Source organism: Amphiura filiformis, chromosome 5, assembly GCF_039555335.1.
Source record: "Amphiura filiformis chromosome 5, Afil_fr2py, whole genome shotgun sequence".
Taxonomy (NCBI): domain Eukaryota; kingdom Metazoa; phylum Echinodermata; class Ophiuroidea; order Amphilepidida; family Amphiuridae; genus Amphiura; species Amphiura filiformis.
In genome coordinates, this window is record NC_092632.1 from 23,163,216 (window position 1) to 23,178,091 (window position 14,876).

The window sequence follows — 14,876 nt, forward strand, 5'->3', positions numbered from 1 at the left end:
TTCATTCAATTGCACATCCAAGTATAGTTGTACAAGGATATATTTATAGTCTTGTGTAGTTTTTAATTTCACAAGATGTTTTTATTTGATTATACATAGTACTGAAGGAAATATGTAAATGTATATTATTATAACCACTTGTGCAATTAGGAAATAATTTCAAAGGTGCCCTGAAATGGATTGTTTGATTGTAAAGTCTGTGAATGTATTTATCATTGAGGCTATGACCCTGTTAACACCTGAGAAAGTTGCAATTTGATTTTGTACTTATTTGCACTTGAATTCACTGCCGGCCAAGTATAGTGTAAACAGGTACAGTCACTTTCAAATGTGATGTTGCTTAGGAATATCATTAAGTAGAATTCAATTTTATAGACCTTTTCAGAAAAAGTTCAGAAAGATGTTGTTTGTAGGATAGAAACAAACAAATCAACGTGTGGCATTGCACAGTTGTCCACACAATCATTTACCCTGTTTCTCTTACTTAAAGGAGTATTTAGTGATCCTAGCATCCTCTTTTTATGACATTTTTCAGAAGATATCCACGACAAAAGCTTATTCCCAAAATTTCAGTTGATTCCGAGTTTGCGTTTGAGAGTTATGCATGATTATGCGTATTACACCACTCCATAGACAATGTCTTGTAATTTCATTCTGGTATACCAGAACGAAATTCAAATTTCATGATATCTTTGCTAAACAAATTAATCTGCAAGAAATTTTTTGTATAAACATGTAGCCAGAGGTTTCCAGTGATATAAAAATCTCAACTTTTTTTGAGAAAAGTGAGGGGATGATGCTGTGGATCGCGAAATGCACTTTTAATACAGCATACTGAATGTGGTGTCGACTGTGTTGTTGAAAACCCATTCAAATTATCGCTAATCCTCTGTTAAATCAAATTTGAGGTGCAAATTGAATTGCAACTTTTACATGGTGTAAATGGGGTGTATGATTTATTATATTGTCAATGGGCATTTGATATATAAGAGCAGGTAATCAAGGTTGGTAGAAAATGAAGAATAGCTATTAGTTAGTTGTGCTATTTATGCAATGTATTGTATGTGAGTGTATATGGTGGATAAGTAATGATGGTGTAATATTGTATGATATGAAAGAGATATGAAATTATGAGTTTGTTAAGAAATGGAGTATCTTTCACCCTTTTGCTTTCCCATACTGTACCATTATTTATAAGTGATGTTCTCATACTGAAACTATTATCTCAATGTTGTTCTTTAGTTTGAATTCTTAACCAATATAACATTTAATATACATAGGCTATAGGGTAATTGCTCCCTATGATATAAGACCCCAAGCTGTTTTGTGTGTTCATTATTATATGGCACTGTGTGATTTGACCCTTTGCGTGTTCATCTCAAAATGAGGTTCTACTTGCAGAATGAGTGTTGTTTGAGCGAATGTGTGACATACACATATATGCTTTTATGAAGGTGTACGCTTTGTAAAATAATTGTGGTGCGCTGAATAAATGCATTTAAGAAAAGCATAAAAAACAAAAATGCTGTATTGCGCATGTGTTTGCAGGAAGAACCTCCTTTAGGTAGCATGATGGGGATCCATCAAAGGGTCAATACCACAAAAAAGGCCAAATGTTGCTCATGATGTAAGAAATGGTGGTATATTCTCTTTCACAACTGCACAATCTTAAACCACCAGATGCTGACATTTTTTGAACACATAAGTTTCTCAGTCGTCAACCCAGAAAATTGACTGATGAGGGCGCCGGTCTAGTGCAAACCCTATTTGGCATGGTTGGTAGCTGCCCGCATGAAGGAATGAATGAGTTAAAGTCATCTGGTTTCATCAATATGCGTAAATCAAGACAATTACACACATCGTTTGTGTGGTGTATTTATTCTAAACGTATACAATCACTTCACTTTAAGATCAAGGTTTACCCCATTTTGCACCTGCAAGGCAAGACTTGTCTTTTCTTTTTCCTGGAAAGTTTCAAAACTTCAAATTAGGGGTGCAACTTCAAAATATATAACAAAACTAAAACTAAATTTCTAGTAATCTGTCTGAATATTGCTGTAACACTTATACACAGATTCTAGATAAAAAAAAGTTAAGAACATTTGCACAATAGATAGGTAGTTACACAGAATAGTTAATGAAAGTTTATACTTCAATGTTTTTTTTGTTATGAAAAGTTGTAATATCCAAGTATTCATTCAGAAGGGCTTTTTCTCTGAAAAAGTGAAGATCCTAAAACAAAATTGATACTATTGGAAACGAAGAACCCATCTCATTTTTTTCTCAATCTGTACCTGTAGTATGTATTACACATGTACATAATGAAGTGCATAGGCAGTATGGAGAGTTAACCTATTTAAGTTAAAGACAATTTTGTTCATCATCATCAATCATACATCTTAAGTTTTTCAAACAGTTCATTTAATTGTCATGATTGTTGTACTAATTCAGTTTCACAATAAAGTCAATTATTTTTCACTAGTAATCAGGTGTCATGGAGTTATTCTTGAATATATTACTATCAGGATTCATACTTCTTATTGTAATTGCCCATTTGTGTATGACGGACCATTGATGGAGGCGCCATTTTCCCCTGTGCATCCAGATGTATCAGTGTGTCATTATCATGGCGAAGTTTGGAATAATTAAGTTATACCCTACACAGCGTATCTTGGGTGTGCAATCTTAGGCCATCTTAATTTAATTTAATAGGTCGTCTCAAAGCCCTTCCCAAGTTAAAAACCTAATGTGGAATAAGGTTTTTGTTATTTATGGGACAAGCTTTTTGACAAGAATTTCATTGAGATTTATGATTTAGGCTATTTTGTCAGACTAAATTTTTGTGTGGTGGATTTTGAAGAAATATAAAACGGCAAAAAACCCTGAAATTGCTAAATGCACGCGGGGGCTTTGAGACAAACTATTAAATTAAGGCATCACATCCTTATGGTTCTCAGTGCAATGAGCTCCCTCCCATGATATCGTTTGGAAGTATTTACTATTATTGCAAAATGGATCAAGGCAACCTTATAAATAACAATTACAAAATGAGAAAAATTTTGAATGATTTAGTCTTTGGTAGCAAACTGGGTTTCAAAAATTATGTAGGTAACTAAATTCCCTAAGGTGTAGGCCTATATAAATGACATCACCATAAGATTACCAGATACAATGTTATGACCCCTCCACTGAGTGGTTTTTCTTTTGATGCAGTTTTTATTTGTATTTGACCTGCTACAACAAAAAGAGTATAAAATCACAAGTTTCCAGGCGGTGATGGAAGCGATATCGCCAATTTTGAGGTCGCCATTGGATTAACACATAATCATGAAATCTTCACAAACAAATTCTAAATTTGTTATGTGGTGTCAAAGCAAAATTATCTCACTCTAAAACCGTCGGGGTTCTGCAAAGTACCCCACTGCAAGTATGTTAATTTTCCATTTGTAATTGCTAACCGTGTATTTTGAATGGGGCTGTCAGCCCTGTATCTTCGCCAGCCTCGTGCGTCACGGTCGCTTCCTATGCCGCCTGAAGTTTGAGACTCCTGGCTGACTGAGTTGAAGGAATCACCAACACAGTAGCCAGGGTGTTTCGAAACTACCAACTTGCGACTTTATGCTCTTCATGGTAGCAGGTCACATATTATTACCATTAAGTGAATCACACAAAGAAATTCAGACAAATGCAACACTTACATGTAATTTTTCAGAAAGTCAAATTTATTTTTCTTCTTTTTTTTTTCATCTTTTACTTTTTCTTTTTTTCTTTCTCAATTTCAATAGAACATGGCACTCCAGCCTCGGAGATAAAGAGCATGAGCAGAATTCTGTAAAATATGTAGTCCATTCTATATAAGTTGACAACGAAATATTACAGTTTAATATAGAAAAAAAATGGTGCAATTTACCCAGAAATAGTAGTAACAGTAGTCAACTGATATGGAATGGTAAAAAGTTAGTATCAACTACCATACATAACATACAAGGCCACTTGGTGACACAACTACACACTTACTAATCCGATAAGCTACACCAGCTATTTCATTTGCATCTATTTGGCATAACATTAATAATGTTACCATAACTTTATCAGATTCAATGTTTTGACACCTCCAAATATCTTCTGCATGTCTGCATCATTACCAATACATGTTGGGCTATTGCTCCATGTTAACATCATGGAAACCACAGGTTACACCCATGGTCTACGCAACTCCACTATTAAATCTAGTCGATGGTTGGTGAGGACCATGAAGCCTAAAAGTATTCGTCAATAAGTACATTTTATAACACATTTGTAGATTTTACGTATCAACTATATTCTTCAATTCATGTTATGCCAAACAAGCATCTGCCAATATCAGGCCTTTTCTGTGTCTACACAAGTAGCAATCATAGCAATTCACTAGTCATTAAACTTATTAAAACTACATGTACTTGGAATGGTTCCTTTCTGGTAATAAATGGCTTTCCATTTACAATTACCATGATTACATCAATATCCTGTTCATGTTCAAGGTATTTATCTTTGAAATATGCATACCAGTTTGTTGTAACACAAAAAAGTAGCACCCAATATTCAACAATTTTTTTGACATAAAGGGACTTTAAAATATTGTTTTAGTCAAGGGATGTTTTAACCTGCTGCATAAAGGATGCTTTTACTTATTTCAAGTACAATATCAGCAGTATTATATGTCTGAGCTATAATATTTCAATACAGTTTTATGTTACACTGCTTTATTTCTATGTACTTGTAGCTTCAAATGGTTTAAATATGATAAGTGAAACAGTTATACTAGATAGTGCTTTTGTCTTTAATATTGTAGTATGGATACTTGGTATATGAGAGAAAGATAGAAATATTGCAAGATTTTTGGAGTCTACACAATTCACTAATGAGTGCAAGAAGTTCAATACATGTATAATTTCTGTATTTCTAGATTTTAATATAGAGAACGGTAGCTTTTGGAATGGTTCCTGCATCTCAACTGGTGATGAGCATTTACCAACAAAGTGGAGAATTTACATAATTGCCTCCACATTTGTACTGTAAAGCAGAAATATGTCTGCAATCATAGGAAATATTGTTTGTCAAATATTACTATAATTTTTTATAAATATTGTAAATTTTACCATTGCTAAATTTTTAAGCACATCATAAACTTTATGGCAGACAACTTTTGATCTAGTACTCTTGTCATAGCACCACTGTAAGGATATTTTACAGACCCTGTGCACAAAACACACGTTAGCGAGTTTTCATTTTGAACGACGGATAATTCTACGACAGTTAAATTCACACCTAGAGTCATGTGTGCATGCATCAACTTAGCAATTTTGTTGTCCTCCCATTTCTAGGACACTATATAGGGCAAATCTGCATTGTGAAAATGACAACTTTGACGATGGTTGTGGTAATTACTCTTAACCGTTGCAGAACTCACTGATGTCAAAAATTATAACTCACTATTAGGTATAGAGTTTTAGTCTTGAAAATAGATGACAAGGCTGTATCAGCGGTTATTTGTGTGGATTCCCAAGGTGGTTTGCTTACATGTATATTAATGGCACTATGGCCAATATCCAAGCTTAAGTCTTTACAAGATCATACTAGTGTGTCATTCATTACTTTCCATCAATATTGAAACATTTCTGTCCGTTACTTTTGATAGCCAAAACATGCAATGGGCTGTTCCAGTTCAAATCCATACACCCCTTATGGAAGACATGACCTTAATCTCCCACACAGAGGGTATAAATTTCAAATGAAGTCACCCATTCAGGTAACCCACACTCTGTGTGTGGATTCAGATTAAGGCAAGTCTTTCAAAGGGGTGTATGATTTCAAATGAAATAGACCAATGTTGATAATAACAGCCAATGTGTCAATATCTATTTGAAATTCAAACATTTATAATACAATTTTGTTCATATTCATTATTTTTTTCACAAGTACAAATTTATCAAAAATTACAATTCATGCAAGGAATTTCGTGAGAGGTTTTTCAACTTGATACAAAATCACTATTGCCCAATATATCTATGCACATTGAATAGAGTTATTGTATATTTTTATATAGGCTATATCTTGATCCTGAAATTTGAGGTAAAACATTACATTCTGCTATGTAGGAATTGGAAGTCGAGAAAATAGAAAACTAGAGATATATAGATATACATGCAGAATAATATTGTTGACTCTAAGTTTGCATTTTAGTCCCACTTTTTAAAACAATTTATCTCCAATTTGTCTTTAATGTTACAGAAACCCACTGCAGTACAACATATTCACTACAATCAGTATTTAAAAATTTTGTCAATTTAATTGTTAAGTAACAGTTACACTTAGGAAACAAACCCATTATTTTATTTTTATTGATAAATTACAGTGGGTTTGATAAACAGTACATCAGTAAATTTGATAATTTTTCAAAGTTATGTGCTTTGCGCCAAGTGTTTTCCTGCTTAAATGCAGAAATCATAATCACCTGATTATCATCTGTCATGACAACAAGATGGCGACCCATTGGTCATTGTTCAATGATCACCAGCGCATACCCGGAACTCTGAAGAATTAAAAAATTTACTGTTGTTTAGGATAGCCTAAATGGATAAGACACATTGAAATTGAATTACAAGAAGTATACACCATCTAAATTGTGCTGGTAATATATGTGGGAAGTATAATTTTTTTATGCATGAGACGCATGGCATGAAAGATAGTAACAATTGGGATTCCTATACTTGAGCCAAAGGTGTAACATGGTACACTAAATGTCATTTTTTTGCACTGCTGTATCACAGGTCATTCGTGAGGTAGATTTTTCCATTTTTGGAACAAAAAATAATGTCACAATAAACAAGTTGATACCAAAACTCTACTAATATTCTTAATATTCGACTGCAACAAGAACAAGCACACAATATCTGATTATTTGTACCGATATCATCACAAATGTAGCCAACAATACAGCAAGCAAAAAAGCCAAGGGATGGGACACATTTTAACTGATTTGATTCTGATTATACCCTATGCTCATTATGGAACAGACCCTGAGGAGAGAATTCTGCATAAAAATCTCAATGATAAAATACAATCACTATGTGTGTGCAGCAACTGTGCCTTTGACACTGACTAAATACATGGCACATGAGCGTCGACAATCTACTATCACTTTCTGTGAATATCTGCAATGTGCAAATTGATGAGGCTTATCTTTTACAATACCACAAAGCGCGCTATGCTTGTACACAGACACTTTCAGAAACCATACATGTTTACAAATAAGTGACCTTACAGTGGTCCACCATGCTCAAACCAGCACATTTGTTTGTTTTTTTGGAAAAAATCAGCTCAGAAAACAGGGAGCAAATGAACTACAGTATGTATCAAAACAAAATCCATACAAACACCACATTTACATAACTTGATAATTCAATAATGTGTAGAGTGATCACAAAGTACACATTTACCACAAAATCTGTTGCTACTTAGAAAATATTAGTATATTCACATGGTCCAATTTAGTTTGTAACATTTTTTTTAAAAAAAAAAAAATCAAAATATGAAAAAGTACATTTCAAACTCAAAGTGCAAACAAACCAACCAAGCAAGCACAGCATACTTTAAGTGCATGTGATTGTATGTATGTGAACTAGTGCATAGTAACCAACCAACTAACAGGGTACAGCAATCCACACATAGATTTCTCATTACAGCTATCTGCATTTCTTATCAGCTATCTGCATTTCTTATTTGCTAGTATACATTTCTTTCAGATAAATTACTTGAAAGCCCTAAAATATGTACTCTACTTTAAGGCTCATATTGAAATACCCTACCACGTTTTCACACAGAAAGAAGGCAGGATTCCCCTCGCTAAGCGCGCGCCTCGGGAAAGCTCGGTCATAAAACGGATGGATTTATATGCATCAGTGATACACCCTGCCCAGGATTTTAACAAAAGAAGGCTAGCACAGGAAAGCTGCAGGATGGCGCACACCTGCATGTGTAAGGGAATTTCAATATGAGCCCTTAGTAAAGATGACCAAGATTGGCCCTGAAACTGTTATCCACTCCATCATGAGCCATTCTTGACAGGTATCCAAGTACTATTAATCACAGTTTGTATGACAGATATACTGCTAAATAAATAGATTTTGATCTTTCGAGAAACAAAGAAATTTATGGCTAACGAAAATTAATTTTCAAAATATAAAAACAAACAACTGCAAATGTGCACTTTGGTTCAAAACAACAAAATGGAAGCAAGAAATAAAATGAAATAATTCAAACTCAAATGTAAAATAAAATACAATTTTTTTCTCTGTCCAAGTGACGCATAATAATCAAGGTAACCTAACAAATAACAACAAACCTGTGTTACAGTTATTTTTTTCTTTTCAATATAATAACAATAATAAACTCATGCAAAAAAAAGAAGGAATGATTCAAATTGTTCGAAGATTGGCAGATATATAATACATGATGTACAATCACAACGATGAATACTAACAAATGGGGGAAAATGCCATTTACAAGTCTGGCTAATTACTATATTCATAATTGCAATCAAGTAATTATTTTTCCACAAAACACTGATAATGCTTTAATAGATGAGCTTGTTACTGTTCATACAAAAAAAAAGAGGCCACTATCTTTTTTGTTCATATCTCTTGCCGAAAGTCCTGATTGCGTTGTTGTATGGACTACTGCACAGATTTGGCATAATATTATGAAGAGCAAATGGAGCTTGGGTAGTATGGACTATGCCATAGTCTAGCTCATCATTGCAACTTCCATTGCATGCAAGACATGTCTCGTCCTCCTGTGGTGATCAGTTGGCTGTCGTCTGGGGTGAAGATGACACTGGTAACGTGACTGCTGTGGCCACTGTATGCAATGCATGGTGCCTGCATAAATATACAACATTTTATCACAGGTATGGTTAATGGGAAACATGGCAGATGTATGTTAATCCCATTATAATTCACTTAACAGGTGAGTGACCTAATAAACAGTCACCCCTTTAACCAACCAAATGTGAGATTCTAGCATCCGAAAAAAGCTCATATATTTTTTTTCTTAATTCAATTCAATATTTATTTCATCTCATTTTTAGTACAATTAACATGAAAATAGAATACAAGGGAAGGATGTGGACTGGACATCAATAAACACATGATGAGCGTGCTGCCCATAGTTTTTTTTGCTCATAAGCCCATTTAAGTTTTAGGCCTGAGATTTGTTACTTTTAGATGGTATTACCACAAAACTGATAGCCTCATCTCCCACAGTGGTATACCAGCCATACTGTTCTTCTCAAAAAGTTGAATTTTAAGATCAGCATGAACCTAGGACCACTGATATATAGGCTCTTCTGGCAAGCTTTTATTTGTCTCACTATTCTGTCAAAGCTGAATAGGATATCTCAGGATCTGAGTAAGCGCTCAGCGGCCATGCATGGGCCATAAAATATGATACAGTAATGATAAACTTGACTAAGGCTCTCATTTTCGGGAAATTCGGCTCCCGGGTACCCGAACTTTTTTTCGAGCGGGTACCCGAAATTGCAAAAAAAAAAAATTGCAAAAAAAAAAAAAATTTTTTTTTTTTTTTAAATTTTTTTTTATAAAAATCGGTGAAAATCATTCTTTTTTTTCAATATATTATGCTAGGATCATGATTGACATATAAAAAAAAAAAAAAAAAAAATTGAATTTTGCACATTGTTTTGTGTTTTTAATCTGAAAATTGATACATAGTTTTCATGTTATACTCTATTAATGATATCAAAATGTATTGAAATTCAATGCATTTTGATATCATTAATAGAGTATGACATGAAAACTATGTATCAATTTTCAGATTAAAAACACAAAACAATGTGCAAAATTCAATTTTTTTTTTTTTTTTTTAGGTCAACCATGATCCTAGCATTTAGGTCTAGGTCCAGAGACACTACAAAACCGGGAAAAAACTTTGAAAAAAGTTGTTGTTTTTTTTTTTTTTTTTTTTTAATTTCGGGTACCCGGGCAGGGAATTTCCTGCCCGGGTAATAGGATTATCGGGCGGGACTCGAATTCCCGGGACTCACTCAGAGCCTTAAACTTGACACAGCAGTTTCCCTCTGTATTGAGTATCTGGGCTTACCTTGGGAACCGATGCTGGATATTTGAACAAGTTGACTTTGCCAAAATCATCTCCGGTGGCAAGAACTTTGCTGTTGTTTGATCTACCTACAGTGTTAACATCTGTACCATCGCTACCTTCTGCCCAAATACCTAAACAAAGAACAACAAATTTAGGTCAGTCACCTTTTTGACTACCTGTGCTCTTCTGGACCAGGGTTGTGTTTCAATACACTTTTAACACATGGGTCGTACCTCTATGATGTGTTCCTATTACAAATCCCTAATATTTATGATATGTATTAATTGTACATCTCCTTAGTAAAATGCACATTACAACACACTGTAATTTACTATCTCTTTTAAGAATTAAGACATATATAAGTCTTATAATCCTTTCATTGCCTCTGTGACAATAGACTTGGAATCAATTTGAGGAGTGTAATATGTCGGTAATGGTATCAATACGCCCATTACATATCAGATATCGCCAAAGGACTGGACATTATACCACTGCCTTTAAATAAATAATATTTGTAAACCAGCTTAACTAACCATCCACAGTCTTACACTGCGTAGTTGTTATTTTAATTAGTTATTATACATACTGGTGACGTAAGTGAAAATAATTTTATCCTTAATCAACCAAATCAGACTTGCAAATGAAAATACATTTCAGTACTTTCTAATCTGTCAATTTTACATCTGACTTAGCTTGACAAAGAAAAGTGGCACCAACATCCCTGCATTTAACATCGAGAGAGAAAAATTTCCCTGAGTATACTTACCTACAACTGGGAATCCCAGAACACAAGTGAAGGTAGCCCATTCTGTATCTCTCATAGTAGTAGCTGATGTCACCTGCTTACATGTCTTAGCATTCCAGAAGAGTAACTCATAGTCACCAGAGTTAGATTGCAGGAATTCAGAGTCTGCTGACCAATCAACGTGTGTCACAAAGCTGGAGTGACCCTGTAGAAAACAACAACAAAACAAATATATTACATAAACATGGGGAACTCTGAAGAAACTGACAGCAGATATACAACCATATCCAAAGCTTTCATGGTCAAGTCTTAAAGAATACATGCTATCACCCCAAGAAATTGGGATTTTAGGACATGTTTTAGGGTTAGGGTTAAGTTTTAGGGTTATGATTAGGGGTAGGTATTAGGGTTAGGATCAACTTAGGGTAAGTAGATTGAAGCAGACAAGAGCAGCAGTATTGTCAACTCAACAAGAACAGCAAGGGTGGCTCATTGCAAAGTGGCTTATTTTAGAAAGGGTTCAAGTAAAGATCCAAATAAAAACTTGAAAAACTGATTTGTACAAAAGAAATAATTGATTAAAAAAGATAACATGATAGGTGCTGAAAATAGAACATGCTTTGAACCACAAAAAATGCATTGAACTGCAGTGTATGTAAACATAAGAGACATAATAATGACTATTTACAAAGTATGATTTGTCAATACCACAAATACAGGTTGACATTCTAAGATGATACAGAACAAACCTAGTGCCTAAAGGTGTGGTATCATTCTTGTAGCAATGAATTACAAAATGAATTACCAGATACACCATGTGTTTTATAGGATTGAGAAATAAGTTGTTCATTGTACCAAATGTGCAAGTGCAAATGATGTAGTAATGTCTGTGTCTTAAAATTGGGGTTGAATTGAGAATGAATCCAGAAAACATTATCCTGAAGAAAAGTTTGTACTGGCACCGAGGTGATCAAAAACATGAAATGTAATTTGGGGTAAGGAATGTAAATACACCTGTGCAGGTTGCTGGTGTCTATCATGGGCAGGAAAACAGCTTTGTTTACATAACACATTTTATATCTGCCAGCAGATGATTTAAATGTCAAAAGAGTACACAGCCTTTTATCTTTAAAAAGAAAATAAGATCCCAGATGTGATCGAGGTCATATTTCTTTGAGGGGTGGCATCGGACCATAAAACATCATTTGCCAAGCTAGGTATGATCATCAAATTTTCAAGCAGGATATTTCACATGGAAATTGTTTTATTTGGAAAGGTGATTATTTAACTTAAAAAATGAGGGGTCAACCATGTCTGTAGGACAAAAATTAGCAAAGTTATGGGCAAATGTCTTTTTCCAAATTATGTGACCATCATCGACTGTACCTTTTAAATGAATTACTGTACCAAAAAAGCAAGTAATGCAGCATTTTTCAGCACGGCGATCCATTTTACACAAAAGCGATTTTATTTGAAAAAATCCTACTATCACTGTATGATAACTTTTGTATCAAGGTATACCAGTTCACAGTTTTTGACTTTCTACGTAAAGTTTCTGGTGTCCAAATTTCATATTTTTGTACTTTCCTATGGGGATTACACAGTTAAGCCATTTCTGTGGTCACAAGTTGGGTGTTGAAGGAGCCCTCTATGATAGGCAATATGGGCATACCTAGCCAAGCTATATCATCATTATCATTGTGCATGTTTGAGACTTGTGATGGATGTATTAACTCTAGGGTGGAATTCATGGATTGCAAGTATGTTTGGTATTACAAAGTAGGAGTAGTGGGATTCAAGTTAACATACCCCAATCATGAGACTGATGATATGATGACACAGTTAAAAAATTATTCACAGATGATTACAAGTGCCAATAGCCAATGATAACAATTGGTAACTTTTTTAAGATTTAACATCTAAACATCTGTAACATAATGCAAGAGCTGTTTTTTTCTCTACCTCAACACGTATCTTATTTTCAAAAGACATATTAGGATATGTGCGCTGTCACAGGATTTGTTGGCAAAGTAAGTTATTTGTAAGCTGTTACCATGCTCAATGATATGACACAAAGCAAACCTCTTAAACCAATTTACATTTTCTGCCAGTAGTCTGTAGAATTTCAAATTGTTATAATTGAGCGTTGTTGTCTTCAGAATAGGTGTGAAGCTTGACTGTTTAATTGGGAAGATAAGATTTGTAAACTGATTATTTATGTACAAATGCAGGTTTATAATCAACAATGGGGGTGGGTGGGAGGTGAGGGTCATGTGCAAATCTTGGATGGCTGGTGATCCCCCTTGTTTGTGTTAAAGGTGGTGTAAATGTATTTGTGTTATTGAGAAACCTCTGGTAAGTCCTGCAACCTAAAAGCCCTGTAGTGCATGTCTATTAGAACTTTAAAAAAATCTTAGTGATTCCACAAGGTCTATAAATTTAGATTTTACAGGCACTGAATGCACTTAGCCATTCATTTTTTTATTTCCTTTAATCAGGCAGAGAATCAAAATCCAACACACAAACAATAATATTGAATGATGTGCAATGGCTTGAATGAGCAGCCCCTTGACATGATTTCCTTTTTCAACATGCAAGATGAACATACTATTCATACAAGCTATACCTATTCACACACATCATAATACTCTGTAAGCAGTCAAGGAAAGCATTTACCAAAATTAATAACATAATTGGAATGAAACCATGTACCACTGAAATCATTTTTGAATAGGTTTTTAAACTGTCTGGCCCTATGTTGTGGCACTGCTTGTTGCCATATTGGTAGCTTCTTTAATATACTAATATAGGGGAAAAATTAAGGTGTTATTAACCCTAACACTCCAGGCCTATTTTGGCGAGGGGGAAGGAAAGAAGGAATAAAGAAAGAAGAAGAGAAAACTTTTCTCGGGTGTGGTTTTGAACCAGGGACCCCTCGGATGCCAGACACGTGCATGGCCATACCTTGCCATGAGGGTTTACCTTGTCAGGCCAAGCTTTCCGTGCCCATTGACTGTTCTCATGATGATGCAATCGTATTATATGGGATACCCGCGCTTGCAGAAGCTTTGTGATCAATGAATTGTGGTTTTGGTAATGTTAAGTACAGTTACGGCTAAACTAGACACAAATACAAGTAAATCTTGAGGTAATACTCACCGAGCATTTGCCGACTTTGGAGTATTTGCGTCCATCTTCATTCACTGAATACACATAGATGTAGTTATCATGGGATGCTATGGCAATGGAGTTACCATCTGAAAAACATCACCAATAAAATTGTATAAATACAATGTACCACAGCAGGTTTTATCATTACTTCGGTTTGGTAAACTTCTTCTTGTCATTTTCATCAGTAAAATCTCATACACTTGTCCTAAGACTAATTTCAGTATAATGTAATCTGATTTTGGAAAATGTTTAACGGGAGAGAATTTATGTCTTTTTGTACTCCTTTTTTGCTGAATGTTCCAAAGAAATAGTGTCAAGAAATCTCAAATTCGGGTGTGGACAAGTATGTCTTCCCTTACCCTGCCCGTAAGTTTATCTTGTATAACTAGCAAGTAAAATCAAGACAAATTAAGGAAATTAAGAACAATATTTCAGCCTACACATACAGGGTGTCCCAGAAAAAATTACCGGGCGAATGAATTTGAACGTAAGTCGAGAAATAGACATCAGAATCCAAAAATCTAAATATCAGCGTGTAGTGTATCTTATTCTGCACCTTATACGCCAATTTTACTGGAATCGGTTGACTGATTGCGAAGAAATGAGCGATTACATAACGCATGCGTCAATTCACTTCATTCCAAGTTTGAAAGAAAGATCATTCAACACATTGCGGCGAACTAGTGATTAACTGTCAATGGGCTTCATATTTTGTTCTGTGAAATCCTTTTGTTCTTTTTAAACAATCTGTTTCTTGCAAAACATTGAATTAGGTTTTGTTCAAATTTGAAAACCTGCACGA

The 14,876-nt window shown here is 34.5% G+C and overlaps 1 protein-coding gene across 5 annotated transcripts in view; it reads right to left on the bottom strand.

Annotated features, from left to right (window-relative positions):
• Window positions 1-3,701: 3,701 nt before the first annotated feature.
• LOC140152813 (77 kDa echinoderm microtubule-associated protein-like) overlaps window positions 3,702-14,876 on the bottom strand; it is a 93,381-nt gene continuing 82,206 nt past the window's right edge. For all 5 annotated transcript variants that reach the window (XM_072175319.1, XM_072175320.1, XM_072175317.1 and 2 more), the window contains 4 exons: window positions 14,063-14,160; window positions 10,925-11,108; window positions 10,159-10,289; window positions 3,702-8,918 (listed from right to left, as the gene is read on the bottom strand). In XM_072175319.1, the coding sequence (XP_072031420.1) occupies window positions 8,793-8,918; window positions 10,159-10,289; window positions 10,925-11,108; window positions 14,063-14,160 (539 nt within the window). In that variant the 3' untranslated portion in view covers window positions 3,702-8,792. The remainder of the gene's footprint in view (window positions 8,919-10,158; window positions 10,290-10,924; window positions 11,109-14,062; window positions 14,161-14,876) is intronic.